Source organism: Prionailurus viverrinus, chromosome E3 (assembly GCF_022837055.1).
Source record: "Prionailurus viverrinus isolate Anna chromosome E3, UM_Priviv_1.0, whole genome shotgun sequence".
In the NCBI taxonomy this organism is placed as follows: domain Eukaryota; kingdom Metazoa; phylum Chordata; class Mammalia; order Carnivora; family Felidae; genus Prionailurus; species Prionailurus viverrinus.
The window spans coordinates 41,547,407-41,572,945 of record NC_062576.1 but is presented as its reverse complement, the minus strand read 5'-3'; the positions used below and the strand labels follow the sequence as shown (position 1 = coordinate 41,572,945).

Here is a 25,539-nt window from a genome sequence, read left to right as displayed (position 1 = left end):
TGCGCCCCGGGCGCGCCGTAGCCGCGGGGCCCCGGCCGGGCGCTACGCTACGGAGGCGGCGTAGGGCGGGCGCCGGACGCGGGCCGGGTCGGGGCCGGGCCGGCCGCGCGGTTGCTCCGCCGCTCAGCGCGGGAGGCCGGCGGCAGAAGTTGTGGATCGGCCGGCGCCGGCGAGCAGGCCTGGGGCCGCGCCGTCCGGGCCGCGGGGACTGAGGAGGCGTCGCCAGGTTGCGGAGGTGAGTCCGGCCGGGCCGGGCCGGGCTGAGTCGGGGGCGCGGCCTGGACCCCCGCCGGAGCCCGGGCCCGGCGGGCGGCGCCTTCCGAGCGCTGGCCGGAGCCCGAGCAGGGCTGGGGGCGCCGCCTGAGAGGGGAGCGCGCGCGGACCTGGGTCATCTGGGTCACTGGGAGACCAGCCCCGGGGTGCTGCGGACGCTGGAAGCGGCCTCAGCCCCTGCTGCCCTTGAGTGCCCTTATCTTCCAGGCCTGTCCTGATCCCGCTTGCATTAGGGGATATGCCCCCTGCTGCCCCCCGCATCCCTGCCCACAGCGCGTCTCCGGGCACTTCCCCGGGGGCGGCGCCCTCCGGCCACCCCACACTTCCTCTTTCTCTTGGTTTGGCTCTCCGGAGACAGGGAAGTTACAGGGGGTGGCCCCTGAGAACGTTTGCCAGGCTGCTGGCCACCCCTTCTCATACTGACCAGTGAACCCTTGTGTGGTCAAGTGGCCCTGACTGGGTGGCTCCGGGGTGCGCGGGGACGGGAGTGGGGGGAGGGGCGCTTCATGCAGGAGAGTTTGTGACCGGACTGCAGGCGACAGGGCTCCTGGGCCACCAGGCCTGGGAGGGCAGACAGGCCCAGCTGAGCCTGCACTCCTCCCTGAGCCCCTCGTCGGCCAGGTCTAGTGGGCTGTGCCATGTCCGTGACCCCCTCCGTCCCCCCAGAGACTGGGCTAGAGCAGAAGGGGGAAGTCACTGCATCCCTCCACTTCTGACTTTCTCAGATGTGAGCAGAGAGTTTCCCTGGTCTGACTCACAGAAAGAGGGCCCCAGACAGGCAGGGGGCCACACTCAGCCTGGCCTCGGGTCGGGCACATCTTACTTTCTGCTCCCAGAAGGAGCACTTCTCTCCCTTCCCTTCCGCCTCTAAAATCTCTCTGAGTTGATTCTGGGCCGACGGGCTGGTGACCTCGTGACCTCCCGAGAGCCAGGTTTAAGCCCTGCTGAGTCCAGGGCTCAGCGATAACACTGCCAGGCTGGGACCTCCGATCTCGGGTCCTGCGTCTTTGCTCTGGGTCCCCTGCCCTTCACCCAGCTCTCCGGGTCCCTGTCCCGGGTGGCTCCCTGGTAAGTCCTGCTTTCAGATGAGCAGACTGAGGCCAAGGGGCCCAGGGGGCTGCACATCCAGGTCTCCAACCCGCGAGGCTGCCTTTGTACCTCCTGGTTCCATGGCCTGTTACATTTGCGGCAGTTGGAAAGAGTCTTCTGCCCTGAAATCCCTCGAAGACCGCAGGTGCCTTTTCTGGACCCACGGTGGGTGAAGAGCCCCAGGGGGTAGCCACCCACAGGCTTGCATTCGTGGCTGTTGAACACAGAGCAGCCTCTGCCTACCCCCCCCCCCCCCCCCCCCCCCCCCCCCCGCCATGTACCTCAGGCACGGGAGGGTGTGGTTAAACAAACTGGTTAGGCTTTTTGAAGAACCAGGAAGCCCTGGTGACTGGTCACGTGTGTCCATGAATGTCTTGGGTTGCTGCTCTCCTCCGGAGTGTGAGGCTGCAGTGAGAGGCCCACATCAGAGTGGGGACAGGCATGGGGTGCCTTGGGTGGCTTCCTCATCAGATTTTCAAAGCCTGGGCCGGCGTCCCAAGCAGGGACACTCCGGCTCCCGGTGTCCGGAACGAGCTCTGGGGTCACTCAGCCCTGGTCCTGCTCTCCCCTCCTACCTGGGCTGCCAGCACCTCCTCAGTGCTCCATTCCTCTGGTCCCGCCCTGCACCCCATTACTCAGCACCAGCACCCTGGGAATGTCCCAGAGCAGGACTGTGATCGTGTCTGTTGCCCAATCTCTTGTGCAGAGCTCCTCGGCATGGACTCAGACTCCCCCACCTTCTTCCCTTCCTGCTCTGCCGAGAACACCCAGGAAGCCTGTGCCGGGCTCCGACTCCACCTCTCGGGCCGTGTCTCTGGCTCCTTGTGCGCATGCGGGCCCTTGGTGCTCAGCGGTGTCCCGTCCACACCGAGTAGGTGCTCCCTGAGCTGCTTGCTCCCCAGCTGCTTGCTGGCAGGTAGCTCCAGGCCTCCCAGGGGAGTACAGAATGGCACCCCACAACGTTTTGGGGGATTAAGAGTGGCCTTGCTGGCTTCTACCCTCTGTGAACGAAGGTTGGGCTGCTTCCGTCTCTCAAGCTTAGAGACCTGCCCAGCCACACCCCATCATTCTGTGGGTCCCTGCAGGGTCTGAGTAGGGGCTTGGCAGACAGCTGTGTGAATGCCTCCAGGACAGGGCCGGCTGGGTGCAGGGGGCCAGGGGCCGGGGGCTGTGGGAGGACAGAGGGCTGTCCTGGCCCAGCACAGACACCCCAGGAGGGGCCGCTCAGGAAGTCAGTGACTCCGTCCCTTCCACAAGGACTAGTCTGGGTACCAGGGGTGGATTTGCAGGAGATGGGAGTGGGACACATGGTGGCTGTTCCGTGCCCTGTTTCTCTTGCTTCTGCATGCTTGAGGGGAGCTTTGTCCCCACCTCCCTGGTGGCCAGGCTGAAGGACGTGCCTGGACGGTGCTGTGAGGTAGTCAGGGAGATGAGTGGGTAGTTAGCTGCTGCCCAGCGGTGTCACGTGTGTCTGTCCAGAGGAGGCCTTCACTGCAGCCCCTACCCACCCCTGCTGTCACAGCCCGGACCTGAGGCGGAGGGGGTTCGTTCTGGAGCTCCATCTCCCAGCATCCACACTTCTCCAAAACGTTGCCCTTTGCAGTTAAATTCACCTTGAACTCCAGGACCGTCTGCCCTGGCCTGATAGTCCCCTCCCTCCACTTAACAGGGAGGTGGTACGTTCTGGAACCCTGCTGTTCGGGAACAGTGGCTGCAGGGAGGCCTGAGCTCCTGGGACCTAGGTAGGCTGCACGGCTCCCTGACTCCCCGACTCACCTTCTTCCTCCCTTAAAGTGAGCTTCAGGCTAGGTGTCCCCACGGCCCCGCGAAACCTGTGCTGCTGTGAGGCCAGAGGCTACCAGGCCTCCTTAGCCAAGGAAGGTGCCCCAAGTGAGGGGGTACATCTGGTGCTTTTTCTTTCCCTGTAGAACATATCATCTGACATTAAACAATATTGAACCTGTGAACTAAGAAACTGAGACCCTGAGAACGTCCCTGTTCCTCTGACAACAGCGTTTTGGAATGTGTACCCTTTCTCATGATGCACAGCTGAGGTGGTGTAGGCCTCCACAGACTCAAGGATGCTCAGTGACCCCGCTCCTCTCCGTGCAGGCAGCCCCGAGACCCCCGCGCGTGAGTGCGTCTGTCTGGAGAGGCCCTCCTCTCCTCTCCCTGGTCACTGGCTGCCTGTTTCCCTGTGATGAGTATAGGTCCTCCATGTGTCCCGGCGCCAGGACCTGACTGATGTGGACAAGTCCAGAAATGCCGACGAGTGTGACCGCCATCCTGTAGTTCCCTCAGGCGGCAGCTCCTGGTCCCGAGGGCAAGGGTTTGGGACAGAGTATGGTTCCTTTCAAGTTTGGTAACAGGAAGTGCTAGGTACCCTTATGGGGCCCACGACCTTCACCCTGCACCTGGCTCTCTGAGCTCAGCAGGCTGGTGACATCACCTCCCAGGGCACAGTGGCCTGCGAAGCAGGTGGGGGAGACCGGCCTTGTGTTTGCCTAAGGGCAACAGAGGGCTGGTGGAGGAGGCCACAGCGAGGCGGAGTCTGGGCCCTTCTGGCCTGAAGGACCGAGCAGGCCGCCAGTGCCCTCCCCACCGCAGTCATCCTATACCAAGGAGCACAGAGCTGCACACGGTTGCCCCGTCGGTGGGTAGAGTGGCCAGTGGTGCTGGGGTCTGAGTCCAGGTGAATCTCCGTAGCTGGCAGGCTGCTGGCCTGGAGCCCTGCCCACTTGGGCACCTTTCTCTGGCAGCCCCTGTCCCCTGAGGACTCAGGATCTTTAACAGCCCCATCTGCCACCCTGGCTGGCCCATGGAATTGAGGGGTCTTGAAGCAGGCAGCAAGGGGCTGGTGAGCCACGCAGCTGTCCTGGAGCCCCTAGCCTTCTCTGGGTAAGGGACAGATGGAGCTTCTAAAGGGACCTAGTCCCTCAGCCACCAACCTTGGAAGCATTGTCCTGCTCCCTGGCACGTCAGGGTCTAGCACAGCAGGGGAATCCATCAATTTGCTGCAATGACAAATAAACACATAAATCAATGTCCCATATTTATGACTGCGCAGGACCCAACTTTTGGGCCCAGTACTCTAAAAAATATGTCGAGACAACTCTATGATCGTACTTAAAAATAGAGACCTCTGAGACCCTTTCTGGACGCTGCCCCTAAAATTGCAAGTGCTTCTTCAGGGATGAGGTGTCCACCAGGCTCCCATCTGGACGTTTTCCTCAGGGAACCGTCCGGACGGCATACAGCCTGGACAATGAGGGTTGTTCCTTGTCCAGGCCCACGTGCCCAGGGTAAGACAGCCTTCGTGTGACCCTGGCCCGGGGGTGAGAGGCAGAGCCTGGACGGAGTAGACTCTGGCTCCTGCTGATAAGCCTGGGGTGGGTGTGCAGGCCCAGGGCCAGAGTCCAGAACCTTCCAGGAAAGGGAGTGCCCTCCGGGTGGATGTACCGCCGGCAAGCCTGCTGTCACGGAGCCTTCCCTCTGCGTGGAGGGTCTGGCACCTGAAGCGCTGGGAGGGCCCCGTCCCAAGGGCTGTGGGTGCGTCTGGGCCACAGGGCTCGTGTGCAGTGCAGGCAACCCCTCGCCCTGCCCAGAGAGAGCTTGGCTCTCGGGGCCACCTTGCATCAGGGCGTGCTGCAGGGAACCCCTACTGGCCTGGTGGTCCAGCCCCGACTCTGGCACCCTGGCGGGATGGCCCTTGAGGGAGAGTGCTGTCCTGTCAGTCCTGGGGTACAGGGAGGTCAAAGTCTGGCTCTCCCCAGGGCGGGTCCGGCCCGATTGCACTCAGGCTGTGGGGGTGCTGAATGACCGGTTTCGTGTCTGCTGGGTGCGATTCTGGGCTTCAGCAGGGTGGCTGCTCCCCCATGTCCCCCCACCCCTGCCAGCAGGCCGCTCCCCGCCGTGCCCCCTCCGTTCTCCCCCCCCAGCAAGCTGCTCCCCCCATGCCTCCCTGTGCCCCCCTCCCCCGTGCCCCCCCAGCAGGCTGCTCCCCCTGTGCCCACCCCCGTGGGCCTGTCCTGGGGCTGACCTCAGGCAGCCTGTCAGGGTTGCTGTGGTTCTCACCATTATTGTGGGACTGGGAGGTACATGTAGACTTGCTCCCTGGGACACCTGGGTGGGGGTGTTGTGGAACTGGGACACAAAGTTCGCCTTCTCACCCGGGGAGAACTAGCACAACTCGGGGAGCATGTGCAGCGTGGACATAGTCGTGGTGCTGCGTGTTTGGGGAGGGGCTTGGGCGAGGAGTGTGCATACGGAAAGAGGCATCGTTAGGCAGCATACAGCTAACGTGTGGAACCCGGGTCGTTGTCACACGGGACTAAGGGACCCAGGAGCACAGGACACAGTGGGCCATAAACACCCCGACTGGTTCCTGGGGTGTGACCCATACTGTGTATTCACCCCCCCCCCCCACCCATGCCTTTTACTTGCCCGTAGGCTTCTCGGTTGACAAGTCATGGTGACCCCTGCGGGGTGGGTGGCCCCTGCTGGGTGTCACCTGGGTGAACTCTCACTTGGTGGAAGCAGCTCACCTGACCCCTGCACCTCAGCACTCCACCCCTACTCTCCGCGCCCTGCGCCTGCTGAAGTCTCAGTACTCACCCTCTCAGAGGGCCCACGGGCAGGGGAGGTAGGTGGGGGGACGGAGTAGTCCTCATCTAGCCCTTCTCGTGCTGGTCCCTCTGGGCGGGTCGTGCCCTGCCAGGCGCACGCCTCACCCCCCGCTGGGGGACAGACCGCTCAGCCCCTGCTGGTCAGCACCTCAGAACGGAGACTGCAGCCCTACCTCCGGGCTTCCATGAGGCCGGATGTAGGCCGCTGCCCCGTTTAAATCTAGGGCAGCAGCTCCCGAACAAGGCCGAGGGGGCCCGGGTGGTTTGTCAGGCTGCGGGCAGGGCTTTGCCCTCGGCACCACGTTGCCAACCAAGCACGCTGCCCTTTGCGCGTCGCGGGAGTCTGGCGCCACCACCGTGTGCGCTCTGGCTTCCCCCCAGAGACGTGATGTTCATCGCGCTTGTCCTAAGGCACGGCAGCGGAAGGGGCGCCCTTCACGCACAGGGTTCGAGTGTTGTCGCTTGCGTGGCCCACGCGGGCACCTGACGGGTGTTTGCTGGATGAGCGAAGATGCAGGAGGTGTGGATGTGTGGCCCGTGTCCACTCTTTCGCCTGGGTGAGGGCTTTGCCCACCCAGCAGGCCCTGCAGGAGAGGAGGGCGGCGTGATGCCCGTCACCTGGGGTCGGGGTGTGCTCTGCCCCACGGAGGCCCTCCCCCGGGTTTCGTCTTAAGGGGCAGGGCCTGTGGAACAGGGTGTGGAAATGTCCCCGTGCCTGGTCGTTCTGGCGCGGAGCCAGCGTGAGAGTCCGGGACTGACCAGCCTCCCTGGCGGAATTTCCCGCACGTCACCCTGCGCCGGTAGCACTCTCGGGTTAGCACGGGGCTGGTGGCCATTCCCCAGGGGGCCTCACTCTACCGGGGTGCTCCTTCGTGGGGTCTCACCACCCCCAGTGGGGCCAAGACGGGGGATGGGATGCAGGGTGCCGTCCTCCCTGGCGGTCCCAGAGAGGCCCTCTGGAGCCAGCTGCTCTCTGGGGAGCATTTCCCCTTGCAGGGCACCCCTTGTCTTGAGCCCCTGGGGAGAGGGACCCTGTGCTGCCTCTGCCCTCCCAGGAGACGCTGGGCTGCTACCACATAGCCCACCCCAGATGGGGCCTGAAGGGTCCCAGTTCCCCGAAGACATGTCAGGAGGCTGGTGCTCAGGGAGCCACGTGCAGGGCTCCCTGAGCGACCGGGACAGGCCTAAGCGTTCACCGCCCTGCCGCCGAAGACCTGTTCTGGGCCTTACTGAGGAGCCGGTGGGTCCTCGACGGTGCTTCGGTGCTTCGGACAGCACGCCCAGCCTGTGCGAGGGCCTTGAGACCTCTTCCTTCCGGGCAGAGTCACATCCCCCTGGGAAGCCTGGGGCCACACCCTCACTCTGCTTGGGGGCTGGTTTCTCCTCAGCTCTGCCTGCCTCGGGTGCGTGTGGTGCTGGCACTGACTCAGGGCAGGTGGCACGGTCCACCCCCCGCCGGCCCTCCGCTCTCCCGAGGGGCACAGGCAGAGCTCTTGGTCAGGGACCCCCCCCAGCCCTGGAGCCAAGCCTGAGCGTCTGCGGTCCCTCCAGTGCATATGGCCCCACCTCAGGCCCCTCTGCCCCAGATTTGGCTGTGAAAGGTGGGTCAGAAATACTCGGGCCCTTCCTAGGAGGAGCTCCCGCGTGGACTGGAGTCCAGGGGGCTGTTCTGATTGTTCGGGGTCTGACTCGAGCTCGTCTCGTCCACACGAAGGGGTGCCATCACAGCGGAGTCCGAGGATGTCGCCTGGAATCGTATCACTAGCTCACACGTGGTTTTACCTCAATTTCACGCCGACGCAGGGACAGTTAGGACGTGTCGGGTTACATAAGATGCATCTTTCAGAGTCCTTCCATGTGTTTTACCTTTCTCACACGGCTGCCGGGCGACTGGAAAGGGCATCTGTGGCTCGTGCGGCCCCTGTGGGTCGGCGCCCGCAGACATTCCTTCATGGATGGGGCGGGATGGTGTCGGTGTTGCAGGCCACGGGGTCTCTGCCTCCCAGAATCTGCTCTGGCGGTGCCCCGTGGGGAGGCCTGAGTGGTGGGAGCTGGCGCTGCTCTGTCCCACCCACGTCCCCATCCCTCCAAGGCAAGGCTGTGCACAGGACCCGGGTGATCTGGCTGGAGCTCTTATGGGGCAGGGGACCCAAACTTCTCCCGGCCCTGGCCTCCAGGGCCGCGTATGTGCTGCTGGTCACTCTCGGCTCGGGGAGCCTCTGGCCCCACCCACATACCCTGTCCCTGTGGCCCTCTAGAGCCTGGGCGCCTACTGGCCTGCGCTGCACAGAGGCCTCCCCCGGTCCCACCCCAGCCGCCGGCCCCCTGGGGGCTGGGCTCCTTGACCCCAAGCCTCATTGGAACTTGCCTTGTTTGGAACAAGCCTCGAGGTCTCTCCCTCGTCCCATGGGGCGTCAGACAGCCTCCCTTGAGTGCAGGCCGTCTCTGCCAGAGTCCCCTTGTCTTCCTGGGCCCTTGGGGTCCGTCTGGCCTGGGAGGCTCACCCTCAGGAAGGCTCCGCAGAAGCAGGTGGATCGAGTCCGCTTGCCTCTGCCGGGCCACATGGGTCCTTGGTGCTCCCTCGAGAAGGCCGTCCCTCGGGCTGCCCAGCTCCTCACTCCTCACTCACTGCGCACACTTCCTCACTCCCCTGCTTTCAGCCTGATGCCCCTCAGGCCTTGTCTCTACAATAAAGCGTGATCCTGTGACTTCTTTCTCCCTGAGGGTGGGGCCCTCTGAAGACCAGCTGGACACGTGCCCAGCCCCCCCGGGGGCAGGTGATGGGCTGTGGTCGGTCGTCAGGAGCGGAGCAGGGGCGCTGGTGGGGGTCCTGGGTCCCCGAAGTCGCTTGTGCCCCGGGTAGCCTCCCCAGGCTTTGGGGGTTCATTCCCGTGAGTCATGCTGTTTCTCCTCTCTCTCTTTATTCTCTCTGTGTTTATTTCTGTTGTGTGACTGACCAGCCCGGCTGCCCTGTCTCCGGCGTGGGCGCTGTCCTCCCTCCATGCTCCACCTCACCCGCTGCCGGCCGCGTGTGACCAGGCCCGGGTCTCAGCGCGGCCGCCACCGCGGGGGCCATGGGGAGCTCCGCCTCCTCGCTGGCCACCGAGACCGAGTCGGACCACGGCTTCCCCGGGGGACCGCCTTACCCTGGGCCCCCTGCAGCAGCCGGCTGGTGTAGGAGCGGCCCCGGGGGGCCTGTCTGGGGTGGTGCCCTGGTCACCCGGCAGCACCCGTCCCCGCGTCCCCGGGCCCGAAGGTAAGAGGGTGGGGAGGGGAGGGCCCGGGGGCGGGAGTGCTGTTGTGTCAGAGTGACCCTTCCTGGGCAGAGGGCGGGGGGGGGGGGGGGGGGTGTCCTGTTTCTGAGAATCCTCAGGCAAGTCGCTTCCCCCACAAGGCCTGAGACTTGAGAGGCTCTTGGAGAAAATCTGGGGCGCCAGCCCTCCCCCCACACGTGCAGCGTGGGTCTGGGCCTGGCTGGCTGGTGTAGTTGGGACAGGGACTGTGTGGCCTGCTTGCCAGGTACAGGGCTCGCTCTGCTGTTCCTCCTGCCGTGGTGCCCCTGCCCAGGCAGGCCTTCACGTGCCAGCCCAAGCCAGCCGCGGGCACGACCGGGCTCCGCCCAGGTTTTTCCGCCGAGGCCGCCCATTGAGTCACCTGGGTACCCTTTCCCAGGAGTTCTGGGGTGACTGGTGGGGAGCAGCCTGGGCGCTGTGCCCACTGCTCAGGTCTCGGCGGGGACTGGGCTCAGATGGCCCACCCCTGACTTTGGCCCCTCCCGTGGCCCCGCTGGAGAGGGGAGCCTCGTGCTCAGCAGGCACTCAGGGTACCTCCAGTGGTAGCCCCTGCTCTCTTGTGACTCCCGCCAGTGGCGGCACACCTTCCCTCAGGCACCTGCCATGCTGCGTGCGCTTGGCCGTCACTTCCTGTGGACGCAGCTCACTCTGCAGGACAGTCTTCTGGTGTCTGGACCCCAGCCCTGTTCTGGGGTCACCGTCTAGGTGGATAGTAGACAGGGTCCTGACGGATCTCCCTTCTGCAATGGCATTGGAGGCCCCTGCAGGGTGCTGGAGAAGTGAGCCCAGCCGGTGGCGGCATCTGGCCGTCTCACCTAAGTTACCCCGGTGGCAGGAGGCACTGGGCCCGGTGGCCCGGTGAGCGACAGGAGGAGTTTCCTCTGTTCCCTCGTCACGGTATTGGTGACGCACGGGTAGACATCTGTGTGTCTCTACTTGCGTGCCCTCAAATTCACCCCCTTGTAAGCGTGCAGCTGCCTGGCTTTGGACGTCCATAGAGTTGTGCGCCCAGGTCTGTGAGCCCCCAGGGACCCTGCCCATTTGCCACCCTTCCCCGGGCAGCCATCCTGCCTCCTGCCTGTAGATTTGCCTTTTCGACAAATTTCATACCAGTGGAATCGTATAACTTTTGCATCTGGCTTCTGTCACCGAGTGTAACTTCCTCAGGGTCTGTCCACGTGACAGTGGGTGTCAGGGCTTCATTCCTTTTTGTGGCTGAATAATAAATACCCCCTTGTACGGACGGACCCCGTTCTGTTGTATCCGTTTCTCAGTTAACAGATACTTGGTTGTTTCCACTTGGTTTTCACGGATCGTGTAGCCGTGAGCATTCACGTACAAGCGTTTGTGCGTCTGCACACGTTTTCCTTTCTCTTGGGCGGGGACCCAGGGGTACAGCTGCTGAGGGTCACTGTAAGTTTGCCCGACTTCCTGAGACAGCGCCAGCCTGTGTTCCACAGCGCTGTACCGTTGTGCGTCCCTACCAGTGACGGAGGGGGAGGGTTCTAGCTTTTCCCCGCCCTGGCCAACACTTGTGACCATGTGCCTGGTTGAATCCAGACACCCTGGCGGGTGCGGGGCACTATCCCCATGTGGTTTGGTGTGCGTCTTCCCGACCGATGATGTGGGGCATCTCCCCGTGTGACCCGTCTGTCCACACGCTTTTCACAAATGCCCACTTCCTTCCTTCCTGGGGGTAATTCCTTACTGGGTCCTGGGGCGGGGGCTGGCCGAAAGGAGCAGCAGGCCAGGTGTGGGCCCTGCACACCACACCCCAGCGTGCTGAGGGACACGTGTGCCCGTCAGACTTTGGATCCTGGCGCACGCTGCCGAACCGAGTCAAACTTTTTCATTCTGGCCTCCTGCCAGGCTCTTCCCCTGGGCTGGGGCACCGACGGCTCCTCCTGTTGCCCCCTGCAGCCAGCCAGACCCGGGGCAGTCGCTGTGTGCCCTTGCGAGCAGCAGGCGAAGCAGGAGGAGTTGACAGACGCCCCGACTGCGGATGAGAAACGGTTGGGGGGAGCTGCACCAGGCAGATGGCCGGAAATGGGGCAGAAAGGCAGGTGCCCACGCCCAACCACCCCTCAGGACCCTTCCCCACACGCACACCTGGATGCACGCACACACGCATTGGGCGCTCTGCCAGTCTGGAGGGCGCCCTTCACTGAAGAGCCTCCGTGCCTGGGCATGCTGTCTCCTTGGCCGGGACCGTCCCGTTGCACCGGCTTCCCTGTAACCCACCGCCAGGCCTTGGGAGCTACTCACCTTAATCCATAAGCGGTGGCCGAGGGCATCGTCGCCTGCAAGCCCTGGGAACACAGAAATGAGGAGGATGACCCCAGAGGAGGGCACCTAGGCCTGCCTCGAGACCTCGGGTCGGGGGTTCTGTGGTCACGGCCAGTGGGGCATCCAGACCTTTTGGCGTGGCCTGCCCGGGACCCTAACAGCCTCAGGTCTGGCGGCTTCACTGAGGGCCTCGAGTGTGGACACCACTTACCACTCTCAACTGTCTGGGGAGGAAAGGCATCCCCCCAGGGCTGTGCTGCACCCTGCGCTGATGACCACTAGTGTCCGTGTTCCTGCAAACGTGCGTGTCCTGGGTACTAGGGGGAGCTTACAGTGTGCCCCCAGAGGAACTCCGTAGCCTCCCTTTTGAATTGGAACCGGGTGCCAGTGACTCCCGGAAGACTGAGGGCACGGTGGGGATTTGGAGTTGGGATTTTCTGGACAAGTGCCTCAGTTTCCCATTGACTTGGCCTTCTGTTGTAAGGAGTAACTCAAGTCTTTCCATGGGCAGCTGGCTCCTCCCAAGACACAACTCAGCCCGTGTCCTGAACTGTGTGGTGTCGTGGCGCTCGGATGCGCTTTGTGTTGGAGTCTGGCTTGGCTCCGGGTCCCGACGCCGTTGCTTCCTCCCAGGCTGCTTGGGCGCTCTGGCCTCTCTGAGTGTCTTGTGAGCCCTCAGCTCCTACCCGGGCCCTGCGTCACATCGGGGCGACCTGGGGTTCTGGGGTTGTGGAGTTGGAGGTGACCTGAGGGAGGTGAGGGCCAGGGGCCTCTGGTCAGCAGGTCACTGACCTCTGAGCCACTTCTCAGCCTGCCCAGTGACCCCGAGATGTGGGCTGCAGGGGTCAGTGAGGGAGCACAGTGCCCTCACCACTGCCTGTCCTGGGAACCCCTGTGCCACTGCCGCCATCCCCAGGGCCGCCCCTGCACAGGGCTAAATTTGAGTTTCGGGCACTACTTTGATTTAACCCTTTCTGAACCCCAGACAGAACCTTCCTGGTGTGCTTTGTCCACCACGATGGCTATAAAACCTGCCGCGTGCCGCCAGTGTCCCCAGGTGCTGGCCAGGACCAACGGACACCATACCTCAAGTTTAGCTGGGCCCAGGTGGGAGACTGGCCAGTTGGCAGATTAGGAGGGCAAACGGGAATTGGAACCCCCAGAGCCCTGGATCCAAGGGCAGATGTGTCCTAGAACAGGTGTCATCTCCCCTTCCTGCACCGGGGCCAGGGGCTTTTCTTTGGAGATCCCGCTCGGGAGTGGACGGTCTCCAGAGTGTCACGTTAGCTCTGGTGGCCCCCGCGACCAAGCCAGGTGAGGTGTGCGGGGTGAGTGACCGTGCCCTGATCCTGGAGCTGGGGTGAAAGCAGCCTAGGACTTAACCCATGCTTGTGTGTGTGTCTCTGGGCACACACTGTGACCCACACCCTGACTGTGGACCCTTCTCTGAGTGGGGAACAGTGTGGGGGAGGGCCCAGTGGTCTCCAAGAAGATTTCTTAGGCTTTTCGTAGCACGGAAGCCAAGGCCAAAGCTCGTGTGCCCCTCTCTGCTGGTGCTGAGTGCCTGTACTGAGCCCAGCCTGGCACCCATTCACCCCACCGCCCGTCTGTCTGCTTGGGCACTGCCATCTGTGGGCAAGGCTGTGTTGGCTCCTGAGTCTCGGCCACACAGGCTGGGAAGGTGGCTTCACAGAGTTTGCCCTGGGCCCTGAGAAACTTTCCTGTTGCTTGGGGGTTTTTTTTTGTTTTGTTTTTTTGTGTTTTTTTGAAGAGGCAACTTTTCTTTCTTCCTGAACCAAAAGGTTTTGGCATAAACAGCATCAGAAGCACGGGCTTCATGCCTTGTAAAGAACAATTGATTTTTCCGCCAGGCAGAAGAGCTACAATCGGTGAGGAGACTGTGTGTCATGGAGTGTAGACGCCCCCTTGCACCCAGATTAGCCCTTGAGAAGCAGGTCGAAGGGCTCTCTCTCTCCGCCCCCAGGCATTGACCCATCTGAGGCGGCAGAGGAGCGGGGAGCACCCCGCCCCCCCCACCCCCCGCACTGCCCTTCAGCGCTACTAGACCCATACACGCACACGCCACAGCCCAGCCGCTGGGAGGTGCTGTGTCCTCTGTGGCCACTACACCTGGCATCTGGGGCACAAGGCCGTGCCTGCAGGCTTCCCCCTCGGGACAAGGGACAGGGGCTCCAGGCAGGGTGCGGTGCACTGTGAGTGTTGCCAGCCCTGCAGCCACCCGTCCTGGGAGGGGCACGGGATCCCTCGGGTCTGGGCACTGCCAGCACTTCGGGATAAGCTGCTGGTGGAAGGGGCTGTCCCCTTTCTCCCGCCTCCTTTGACCTTGAACACCTCCCGCGGGATGCCCCTGGGCTGGGCAGCTCCCCACCACAACCCCACGGGGCTGCCAGCTGCGGGTGGGCCTCACCGGGCGTGGCCCCCGCAGCTTGGGCGTGTGCCACGGGAGGGCAGGTTCGCACGGTGCCGTGGGGCCAGGTAGGGCGGGCCTGCGGTGGTGTGGGTTGGTAGTGAGCAGGTGAGTGGGCAGTGCCCAGCCCCTCAGGATACAGCCTCCCCTCCCTTGACCCAGCGGGTGAGCCTGGACCACTGCTAGGCTGTTTTTCACAGTCAGATGTCTGCCCAGGGTCCCCAGAGAGACCAAAGAAGTGGCTGGGCTGGGGGAGTCAGCCTTTGGCCCTGAGTGGGCGTGACCCCCAGTCACTTGGGCCCTCCCCTTGAGGTTTGTTTTTTTTTTTTTTTGAGATGAAATTCATACAATATCAAGTAACCATTTCAGAGTGAATGACCAGTGGCATTTAGTACATTCACACTGTGTGTGCCCATCACCTCTACCCAGTCCCCGGACTTCATCACCTCGGTGCTCCTTAAGAAGCTGTCCCCAGCCCTTGGGGGCCACCACACTTCTTACTGCCTCTGGGTCTCCCGTTGTGAAGATTTCCTGTAAATGGACTCCTACAACGTGCGGTCTTTTGTGCTTTTGTGTTTGTTTTCTCTCACTTAGCTCCACGTGTTCACGGTTCATCCACATTGCTGCCTGTGTCAGAATTTCATTCTTTCTTAGGGCCGAATAACAGTGCACAGTTCGTTTACCTGTTTATTCACTGACGGGCCTTTGAGTTGTTTCCACCTTTGACTGTCGTGAATCGATCTGCTCTGAGCATGTGTGTGCGTGCTGGGGTACCAGTTGTCATTTGTTGGGGGTGCACACCCAGGAGAGGAATTGCTGGGTCAGGTGGTAATTGTCACGTGCTGAGGGCCGCCTCCGCATTCCCGCTGGCGATGCGGCGACGGGTTCTCTCTTCTCCGGTGCCCATGGGTCCTTGTTGTCGTCTGCACTGTGGATTCCGGCCAGCCATCATGGTGCCTCTCGGGGGCTTCGGTTTGCCTTTTCCTGGTGGCCAGTGATGTTGAGCATCTTTCCACAGGCTTCCATAGCCACTTGTGTGTCCTCTTTGGAGAAATGTCCGTTCACATCCTTTGACCATTTTTAAAACAGATTTTTTGTTGTTATTCAGTTATAGGAGTTATTTCTATTCCCTGGATGCAAAACCCTTGTCAGACACGTTTGCAAATATTCTCTCTCGTTTTATGAGTGATCTTTTCACTTGTCCAGCTGTGCCCTTTGAAGCATGGAAGCTGTTCATTCTAAGTCCGATTTTCCCCTTATTGGCCTGTGCTTTTAGTGTCGTAACTGGCCCATTGTCAAATTCAAGGTCACAGAATTTTATCTTTTTTTCTTTCTTTATTTTATTCTTTATTTAAGTAGGCATTATGCCCAGTGTGGGGCTCAAACTCACAGCCCTGAGATCAGAAGTTGGATGTTCTACTGACTGAGCCAGCCAGGCGCCCCCTCAGGGTCCCAAAAATTTACTTGGGGTTTTTTTGTAGGAGTTTTATAGTTCTCACTCCTATATTTAGGTCATTGATCCATTTGGAGTTACCGGTGTGAGGTAAGGGCCCAACTTCATTGTTTAGTGCTTAGATCCTGCTCTCCCAGCACCATTTGTTGAAAAGACTGCCCTCAACCTGAGCGGCCTTGGCACCCTTATCTAAAATCATTTGACGAGGGGTGCTCAGCTGGCTCAGTTGGCAGAGCATGTGACCCTTGATCTCAGGGTCGTGAGTTTAAGCCCCACATTGTGTGTGGAGCCTACTTAAAAAATAAGAAGTTTTGACCATATGTGTGAGGGTGTTTTCCAGACTGCTCACTTCTGTCCTGTTGGTCACACAGACCATATGTAGATACATGCTTTGTCCTTGTCTTGCGTTCTTTTGCAAGATTGTTTTGGCTAGTTGAGGGGAGGGGGGTGTCCTTGCAGTTTGATATGAATTTTAGAATCAGGTTTTTCCATTCCTGCAAAAAAGAAAAGAAAAATAGGATTTTGATTGGGCTTGCATTGAATCTGATTTTATCAATCACTTGGGAATTACTGTCATTGTAACCGTATGAAGTCTTACGGTCGAGGGGATGTCTTTCCATTCCTTCATGTCTTCTGTGATTTCTTTCAGTGACGTTTTGTACTTTTCAAGGTACAAGTCTCTCCTCCTTAGTTAAATGTACCCTTAGATATTTCATTGTTTTGGATGAAGTGGTATTGCTCTCCTAAGCTCTTGCTGGCCTAGAAACCCAGCTGACGCTTGTGTGTCAATCTCGTGCCCTGTAATGTTGCTGAATCCATTTATCAGCTCTGGTGGTTTCTCTTTTTAATGTTTATTTTTAAGAGAGAGAGCGTGCGCATAAGCAGGGGAGCGGCGGGGGCCGGGGGGGGGGGGGGTGTGTGTGTGCAGGCGGCAGAGGATCCCAAGCAGTGTGAGGCAAGATCGGAGCTGAAGGTACGGAGCTGAAGTCGGTCACTCAACCAACTCAACCACCCAGGCGCCCCAACTCTAGTATATTTTTTGTGGATTCTTGGGATTTCTGCAAATAGAGGTAGTGTTACTTCTTCCTTTCCAGTTGGATGCCTCTTACCTCTTTTTCCTGCCTAACTGCTCTGGTTGAGACTCGAGTACAATGCTGACCAGCAGTGCTGAGCCCCTGGTCTTGGGAGGAAAGCACTCAGTGTGTCACCTCTGGGCAGGATGTTCGCTGTAGATTTTTGGGGATGCCCTTTTTCCCGTCCAGGAAGTTCACTCATACTCTCTCCTGGAACTGGCTAAAGACTGCCTGCCTCCCCAGCAGAGCGCCGTGGCCACTAGGGTAGCGTGTCTTGACCCCATTGCTCTGTCCCCACAGGTCTGCCCCTCCAGAAGGGTTCTGAGGACAGACCTGTGAGGTCCCTTGGAGGCTTTGAGGGCTCCTGACTCCTCAGAATCCTCGAGCCCCTCATAGGCTGCGCTCTTGGGGCCGATGTCTGTTACAGCCCAGAAGGACACAGACCCTGCGGCTCAACCCCTTTGTCCCAGGTGGACACTCGGGCCTGCACTGATCAGGACCTTCCCTTGCAGCCACACGCACTCTCCTGGGTCCATGGCCGCGGTTGGGGAGTGGTCCTGTGCGCGCTGCACCTTCCTGAACCCAGCCGGACAGCGCCAGTGCTCCATCTGTGAGGCCCCCCGGCACAAGCCTGACCTCGACCACATCCTCCGGCTCAGCGTGGAGGAGCAGAAATGGCCCTGCGCCCGCTGCACATTCCGGAACTTCCTGGGCAAGGAGACCTGCGAGGTGTGCGGCTTTGCCCCAGAGCCTGTGCCTGGCACGTCCCTGCTGCCCATCATCAATGGGGTCCTGGCAGAGCCCAGGGGCAGCTGCAAGGAGGAAGCCGGCCCCGTGCGGACCGTGGGGCTGGCGGCCTCAGAGCCAACTCGGGGGCGGCCTGAGGAGGAGGAGGAGGAGGAGGAAGAGGAAGAGGAGTTAGAGGAGGAGGAGCAGGAGAGGGCAGCAGAGCCTGGGAGTGGCTGGGCCTGCCAGCGATGCACACTGCACAACACGCCCGTGGCCAGCTCCTGCTCGGCCTGCGGAGGCCCCCGGAAACTCTCGCTGCCCAGAATCCCTCCCGAGGCCCTGGTGGTCCCCGAAATCGTGGCCCCCGCCGGCTTCCACGTCATACCTGCCCCACCCCAGCCCGGGGAAGGCGCCGAAGCTGACCCTCCCTCTGCCACCGACCAGGAGCCCCCCCGGGCGCCGTCCTTCAGTCCTTTCTCGCCCACCCTGCAGAACAACCCTGTGCCTCGCAGCCGCCGCGAGGTTCCCCCCCAGCTGCAGCCACTGGTGCCTGAGGCCACCCAGCCCTCACCCACTGCCGGCTCCAAGGGGCCCCCCCAGGGCCCAGGGCGGACCGCACCCGGGGCCTCCCGCTTGGCAGAGCTGCTGTCAAGCAAAAGGCTGAGCATGCTGGAGGAGGAGGCCACTGAGGGTGGCCCTGCGCCACACCGGTGTGGCTCCTGCTCTGTGCCCGGCCCCGCGAGCCCTGCCCGCTGCGAGGCCTGCGGTGCTGTGCCGGGCAGCGACGTCATTGACCTGGCTGGAGACACTGTGCGCTACAAGCCAGCCAGCCCCTCCAGCCCCGACTTCACCACCTGGTCATGCGCCAAGTGCACACTTCGGAACCCCACGGCAGCCCCCAGATGCACCGCGTGCGGCTGCTCCAAGCTGCATGGCTTCCAGGAGCACGGTGAGCCCCCCACCCGCTGCCCCGACTGCAGCGCCGAGAAGTCCGGTCCCTGCTCAGCCCACAAGGCCAGCTGCCCGGTTCTCGTGGGGCCGCCCGAGCGCCCAGGCCAGTGGGCCTGCCCTGCCTGCACTCTGCTCAACACACCCAGGGCCAAGCACTGTGCCGCCTGTCACACGCCCCAGCTCCTGGTGGCCCAGCGCCGGGGCATCGCGCCCCTGAGGCGCAGGGAGAGCATGCACGTGGAGAAGCGGCGGCAGACCGATGAGGGCGAGGCCAAGGCCCTCTGGGAAAACATCGTGGCCTTCTGCCGGGAGGTGAGCACCGTGCTGATGGTGGCCCCGCTCCGGGTCTGGCACTCTGCTTCCACAGACGTCTCCTCTTTGTGGGCACCCCCCCCCCCCCCCCCCCCGTCCCCAACCAAGGTGTCTGCGCCTTCTGTCCTTTCTGGGTGGTCCTCCTCTGGCCGGAGGGACAGCACCAGCACTCTCTTCCCGAAGCTCTGTGCACCAGCCTGGTCTCCTACCCCTTGCCCTTTGATCCTGTCTACGCATGAGAGTCTGTACTCCTGACCCTTCTCAGCTGTGATTTCCCGTAGATGGTGAAGCCACAGGGAGGTGGGGACACAGGTGCAGGCTTCTTGCCACAGGCAGGCCTGGTGCCTCCTCCAGCCAGGGAGACCCTGCGGAAACTCGGGGTTGGGACACTTCCTCACTCTCTTCTGCCCTTGTAGCTGTGGGGGTCCTGAGTCCAGGGGAGCATTGCCCCCCGTGTCACTTGGAGGGACTATCTGTCCCCCTTCAGGTTGCTGCCCCCATCACTGCCAGCAGCCCACCCTGACGGCCTGTCTGGGGGTTTGTGCCCTGGCTTCCCCATCCCAGGTTCTCCGCACCCCCATGCCTGCCATCCCTGTAACTTCCAGGCTGGGGATGTGCAGTGTCCCCCGTGTCCACATGGCGTGGTGTAGCTCACACAAAGCCTTGGCCAGGACCTCCAGATCGGTCAGGGTGGCTGCACATACCCACCCTCTTGCTTCTGGGGCTCAGGCAGCATTTTCAGGGTGCTGGCTCTGGCCTCAGCCAGGAGGAGACTGAGTGTGAGGCCATGGCCCTTGCAGAACAGTGTGAACTTCGTGGATGACAGCTTCCCCCCTGGGCCCAAGTCTGTGGGCTTCCCCGCGGGTGACAGCGTCCAGCAGCGTGTGCGGCAGTGGCTGCGGCCCCACGAGATCAACTGCTCCGTCTCCAGGGACCACAACGCCTCGTGGTCCGTGTTCCACACTCTCCGGCCCTCGGACATCCTGCAGGGGCTGCTGGGGAACTGCTGGTGAGCGGGGCGCCCACAGGGGGCTGGGCGGCGGACGGCCCAGTTTGCTCACAGCAAGGCCCTGGTTCCGTACAGGTTCCTGAGCGCTCTGGCCGTGCTGGCCGAGCGGCCTGACCTGGTCGAGCGGGTGATGGTCACACGCAGCCTGTGTGCAGAGGGCGCCTACCAGGTGCGGCTCTGCAAGGACGGCACGTGGACGACAGTGCTGGTGGATGACATGCTACCCTGCGACGAGGCCGGCTTCCTCCTCTTCTCCCAGGTGGCGGGACGGGGGGGCCTGGGGCGGGCATCATGGGTCTCGGCGGGCGCCAGGCCTCTCGACTCCAGCCCCTCCCTGTAGGCTCAGCGGAAGCAGCTGTGGGTGGCGCTCATCGAGAAGGCGCTGGCCAAGCTGCACGGCTCCTACTTCGCCCTCCAGGCGGGGCGCGCCATCGAAGGCCTGGCCACGCTCACCGGTGCCCCCTGTGAGAGCCTGGCGCTGCAGGTCAGCTCCACTAACCCCCGCGAGGAGCCCGTTGACACTGACCTCATCTGGGCCAAAATGCTGAGTTCTAAGGAGGCTGGGTAAGAGGGGCGGGCGCTGTGGCGGTCAGCGGCGTTGGGAGGAGAGGCGAGACAAGGGGACGGCCAGGCCGGGGCCTGGAGCGGTGGGAGAACCGGGACACGCGCCCTCTGGCCCACACCCTGCGTCTCAAGTTCGCCAGCATCTCTTACGGCAGGCAGGATGCTGCCCATTGGCCTGACCTGGAAGGCCTCATCCTGAGTTGCCCTGGCAGTCACCAGAGGCCCACTCGGAGCCGCATGGAGAGAGAGCCCCACGGAGGCACCTGGTGGGAGTGGGGTTTGCCTTCTAAGACCTGGCACGCGCTGGCCAGTGTGTCTGTGGCAAGCGCTCAGAACCTTAGGCCTGGGAGAGACGGCTTATGAGTGCCAAGACCTTGTGCTCTCGGCTGATAGTGGGCAGTATTGCTGCCCTCCTAGGGCCACAGCCCGGAGCCGGCAGGACCAGCCAGCCTCAGGAGGCTTGTGGGCACTGGAGCCCAAGGCCTCTGAGCTCCTGGACCACAGCGGAGGAGGCTGGGCCAGCAATTTCCCGAGTCCCCTGTGTCTCATGAGGGTCCCACAGGCAGGACCCCCCCCTCTCCCCACCCCTGCTACATTCCGCTCTCCTCCTATCCCCCCACCCACTGGGGGGCAGGGCCAGCAGAGAGGCTCCTGCTTACTAAGGGCCCCCAGTCGCTGAGGCTGCTCTGCCCGTGCAGGTTCCTCATGGGTGCCTCCTGTGGTGGGGGTAACATGAAGGTGGACGATGCCGCGTACGAGAGCCTGGGCCTGCGTCCCCGCCACGCCTACTCCATTCTAGATGTCCGGGACGTCCAGGGCTCCAGGTAGGGGCCGGGTGGATGTGTGGTGGAGGCGGTGGGGGCACGGCCATGGCCCTCAGCCCTGTGGTCCGCAGGCTCCTGCGTCTCCGGAACCCGTGGGGCCGCTTCTCCTGGAACGGCAGCTGGTCAGATGAGTGGCCGCACTGGCCAGGGCACCTGCGCAGCGAGCTCATGCCACATGGGAGCAGCGAAGGCGTCTTCTGGATGGAGTACAGCGACTTCATCAGGTACCCAGACGCTGCAGGCAGGCCCCATGGCAGCCCCTGTGCTCCAGCCACCTTTACCTTGGCTCACCTGATCTCTCTGCCCCAGTTGACCCATTGTGTGGTGCCCTGCCCTGGGGACCCCACCTGCCCTTCCCGACAGCTTGAGCCCGGGGCGGGGGGGGGGGGGGGGGGGGGGCGGATTCCAGAATCCAGCTCAGCACAGGATCAGTGAGGGAGGGGCTTGTATTGCCAGGGCTGGGCCTCCTCCTCCTCCTCCTCCCCCCTTCATCATGCTCAGGGCTGGGGACCCCTGGTGGTGTCCAGGGGCAACAGGCTGGGACCAGGGCTTCCCGACCCTGGTCCCAGGAGATGCCCTGGGGCAGGGAGTGGAGAGGGTGCAGAGGTGCCTGCACCCGAGCGCAGCGGAGCTGTCCTCTCGCTGCCCAGGTACTTCGACTCCGTGGACATCTGCAAGGTGCACTCGGACTGGCAGGAGGCGCGTGTGCAGGGCTGCTTCCCCAGCTCTGCCAGCGGGCCCGTGGGGGTGACTGCTCTCACGGTGCTGGAGCGCGCCTCCCTGGAGTTTGCCCTCTTCCAGGAGGGCAGCAGGTGGGCGGGGTCCTGGGCTGGCGGTGGGCGGGGCCGGAGGTGGGCGGGGCGACTCTCCTGATCGCAGCCCCACCTCTCGCCACAGGCGCGCCGACTCGGGGGACAGCCACTTGCTGGACCTGTGCGTGTTGGTGTTCCGCGCGTCCTTCGGCAGCGGTGGCCGCCTGAGCCTGGGCCGCCTGCTGGCCCACAGCAAGCGCGCGGTCAAGAAGTTTGTCAACTGCGACGTGATGCTGGAGCCCGGCGAGTACGCTGTGGTGTGCTGTGCCTTCAACCACTGGAGCCCCGCCGCGCCGGGACCCGCAGCCGGCTCGCAGGGTAAGTCCCACCCCGCCGCCCCCCACCCGCAGGGAGGGCCGCGCTGTGCCCCCCCCCCCCCCCCCCCCCCCGCCTCCCCCACTCACGCCCCCAACTCCCGCCTCCCACAGCCTCCAGCCCCTCGGCGGGAGTCCCGCGCTGCGCCCCGCAGCCGCCCGGCCACGTGCTGGCCGTGTACAGCTCCAGGCTGGTCATGGTGGAGCCCGTGGAGGCCCAGCCGACCACGCTGGCCGACGCCATCATTCTGCTCACCGAGAGCCGGGGCGAGCGGCACGAGGTGGGCCGGCGGGCGGGGTCCTGGGTGGGGGGAGGAGGGGAGGCCCCGTCCCAGCCCACTCTGTACTGTCTGCCGTCCAGGGACGCGAGGGCATGACCTGCTACTACCTGACGCACGGCTGGGCAGGGCTCATCGTGGTGGTGGAGAACCGGCATCCCAAGTCCTACTTGCACGTGCAGTGTGACTGCTCCGACAGCTTCAACGTGGTGTCCACGCGCGGCAGCCTGCGCACCCAGGACAGCGTGCCCCCCCTGCACAGGTGGGCACCGCCCCGCCCGGATGCTTCCTCGACCCCGCCCCCTGCCCGCCCGCTTCCTCTGGCTTCCTCTGCCTTCACCGGCCCCTTCCCCGGGTGGTCACCGGCCCCACCCCTCACCCCACCCCACCCCCATCCTCACCGGCCCCCTCCCCCAGGCAGGTCCTGGTGATCCTGTCCCAGCTGGAGGGCAACGCAGGCTTCTCCATCACCCACCGCCTGGCACACCGCAAAGCCGCCCAGGCTTTCCTCAGTGACTGGACGGCCTCCAGGGGCACCCACAGCCCCCCTCTCACGCCGGAAGTCGCTGGCCTGCATGGCCCCCGGCCTCTGTGACCACCCCACCTTCCCAGCCCCCACGTGCACTTTATGAGGGAGACCCCAACAGAGGCCGCTTGAACCAGAATCTCAGGACCCCGCCCAGGGAGCCACTAGCTGCAGTAGCTTCCCCTAGGCCTTCCTCCCTGCCCCTTCCTCCTGCCCAGGGCCTCCCAGCTACCAAGCAGAATACCTCGAACCTGCCTCTGGCACAAGGGGCCTGTACGCCGGCCCCTCTGACCGGCCACCACCAGGTCGGGTTCAGACTGCCAGGGCCAAACCAAGGTGAGGCTTCTCTTCCCTGGGGGCCTGGGGCCTCCTGCCTGGGTGAGGCAGCCAGGGGCCCTGTTCCTAGAACCAGATCTGGGCAGGTCAGAAGCCAGGACCCCAGGGTGAGAGCAGGGATCGCTCCCGTGTAGGGGTCAGAGACTGGGACTCCAGGCTGAGCAGGGACCACCCTCCTCTGTGGGGGTGAGGACAGGGACCACCCCTCGTGGGACATGAGATCAGGAGCCTTCTCGCCTCAGCTTACCCCCAGAGCACATTGCCCTGCCCTCCAGCCCCCACAAGGCAAGCAGGGGTCCTTGGAGTCCCAGCAGTGTGTCCCGGGAGGCAGGTGCCTGGCGACCGTGGGCTCAGGGCCAGGGATGGGGAAGGTCCCAGCTGTCCCTCTGGCGACACTATGCAATTCCTGGAGCGCCTGCCAGGATCGAAGCCATGCCCCGGGGGCTGGAAGTCAGGGACTCCTGGTCAGGGTCCATCCAGGCCCAGGTCCCGCCCTGCTGTTTGGTGTCTGCATCCCTGGCAGGCTCCTTGTCTAGGCACATGTAGGGCCCGGCGGCCCCTCCCTGCTCCTCCCCCACCTCAGAAGCCCAGGGAGCTGAGCCGCCGCTTGGCCACCCGGCCGTCCTCCCTTGAGGTTGCTGTCAGGCCAGAGAGCTGCAGTTGCCCGCAGACATGTGAGGCCAGCTTCCTGGGGGCCCCACCCGGCCTCGGTGTCCTGCAGCTCCCAGTCAGCGGGCAGCCCTGGGGGCCTTTTACACCTGGAGAAACACCGGGAGGCAGTCCACTCCCCTTTTACTCTGAGCTGTGAATATTTTTAACCCTGTATATATGGCCAGCTCTTCTGACACAGAGACTATTTTACCAATTGTCAGTCCCCATCCCTGTAGGACGGCTCTCCATGGGTGTTTCCAGACTCAGGCTCCAATGGACCAAATAAAAACGTTTTGTTTTGTAACGACGCCTGCTCGTCTGTCTGCTGCCCCTGCCAGGGTCCCTGGCCCCTCCCCTCCCTGTGCAGGCAGGGCTGTGCCGAGGGGCACCAGCCTGCCCGGTGGCAGCACCTCACTTGAGGGGGGCTTGCCAGCTGCCTGCAGGTCGGAAGGGCTGGGGCTGGGGGTCCGGGCAGGGCAGAGGCTTGGGGCAGACCTTGGGGCTGCCACGGTCAGCAGGCGGATCCCACGCATACAGCACACCCTGCCACGGTCAGCAGACCGGTCCCCACGCACACAGGACGGTACTTCTCCCTGTGGAATCTGCTTCCAGGGGTCCCGTCTGAACCCGTCAGGCTCGTTAGGCGGGAGCAGATGGAGTGAGGGGTTGCACCGGGAGAAAAGTTTCCGTCTGGGACGGCAGCTGTCCTGCTCCTGCTCGGCCCCAGCCAGCCCACGTCCCCTCCTGCGCATCCTGGGAGGCCCCATCCCCGTGTCTCAGGTGGCGGGCCGAGGCGGGCGTGCCGAGTGGCTCACCGGGCTGCAGTTTGCACAGCGGGGGCTGCCCCCCACACACACACACCCAGAGGCTGCGGTGGGGGGGGGCTGCACAGGCCGGTGCTCGGGCGGGTGTAAGAGGCCTGTCACAGGCCAGCCTATCGAATGTGAAAGCAATTAAAGCCACCAGCAGTGTTCGCTCCGGGCGGGCCTCGGGCAGCGGGGCAGCTGCCACAACACATCTCACGGGCGCCCTGCTCCACCGCGGCTGCGCCGGCCACGCTGGGCCTCGTCCTGCGGGGCGGGGGCCCAGGCGCGTCCACCTTGAGTTGGCACGGGGCTGGTCCTGTCACCCCTGGGGTGTCCCAGCATCCTGGGCCACATCCCTCCCTGGGACAACCCAGGAAGCAAGACGTGAGGACAGCGGGCTCCTGACATCCTTGGGTCCCGCCAGGCCGCAGTCTCCACACGAGGCCGGAGTTGGGGGGGGGCTGCTGTGTGCCCACCCCCTCCCCTAGAACCCCAGTGTGCACGGGAGGAGGCTCTAGCAGGGAGGGGGTGGTAGAAAGAGGGGCCACGTGGCCCCAGCCTGAAAGGGCACACGGTGTCTGGGAAGGAGTTGGGGGACCCCATAGTCCAGACCCTTAGTTTTGATTCAGGAGCTCACAGGAGGTGCTGGAAGGGGGTCGAGGTGGGCGCTTGGCCAGGATCAGGGGGCTCCTGGGGTGTGGACTTAGCCACCAAGCCCTTGGCCGTGGCTGGCCTCACCTGGACCCCAGGGCCACCAAAATGGGGATCGGGCACAAGGCCAGAGGCCGTCCCCCTTCTGTTGGGTCCCGGCTCCCCACCGCAGCCCACTGCCTCCTGTGTCTCCCACCCTCTGGCCGCTGAAGCTGCTGGTCCTGGGCCCTCCTCCCCATCTCTGCCTGCCAGGTTG

General features: G+C 63.3%; 1 protein-coding gene across 8 annotated transcripts; it reads left to right on the top strand.

The window, feature by feature from the left end:
* On the top strand, positions 1-24,130 carry CAPN15 (calpain 15). Of its 8 annotated transcripts, XM_047837427.1 has the most exons (14): positions 2-235; positions 2,069-2,233; positions 3,032-3,104; positions 17,033-18,512; positions 19,313-19,521; positions 19,597-19,780; positions 19,862-20,085; positions 20,784-20,909; positions 20,966-21,133; positions 21,560-21,721; positions 21,807-22,039; positions 22,150-22,316; positions 22,397-22,575; positions 22,735-22,876. In XM_047837427.1, exons 2-14 carry the CDS (start codon positions 2,080-2,082, stop codon positions 22,742-22,744), a joined length of 3,369 nt encoding a protein of 1,122 aa, XP_047693383.1. In that variant the 5' UTR covers positions 2-235; positions 2,069-2,079; the 3' UTR covers positions 22,745-22,876. The 8 variants fall into 8 exon arrangements, 7 of the variants coding, with proteins under 7 accessions (XP_047693383.1, XP_047693381.1, XP_047693385.1 ...); XR_007147623.1 differs by lacking the exon at positions 22,150-22,316 and having other exon boundaries at positions 1-235; positions 22,731-22,872; XM_047837425.1 differs by lacking the exons at positions 2,069-2,233; positions 3,032-3,104 and adding an exon at positions 8,948-9,243 and having other exon boundaries at positions 8-235; positions 22,731-24,130.
* Positions 24,131-25,539: the final 1,409 nt, after the last annotated feature.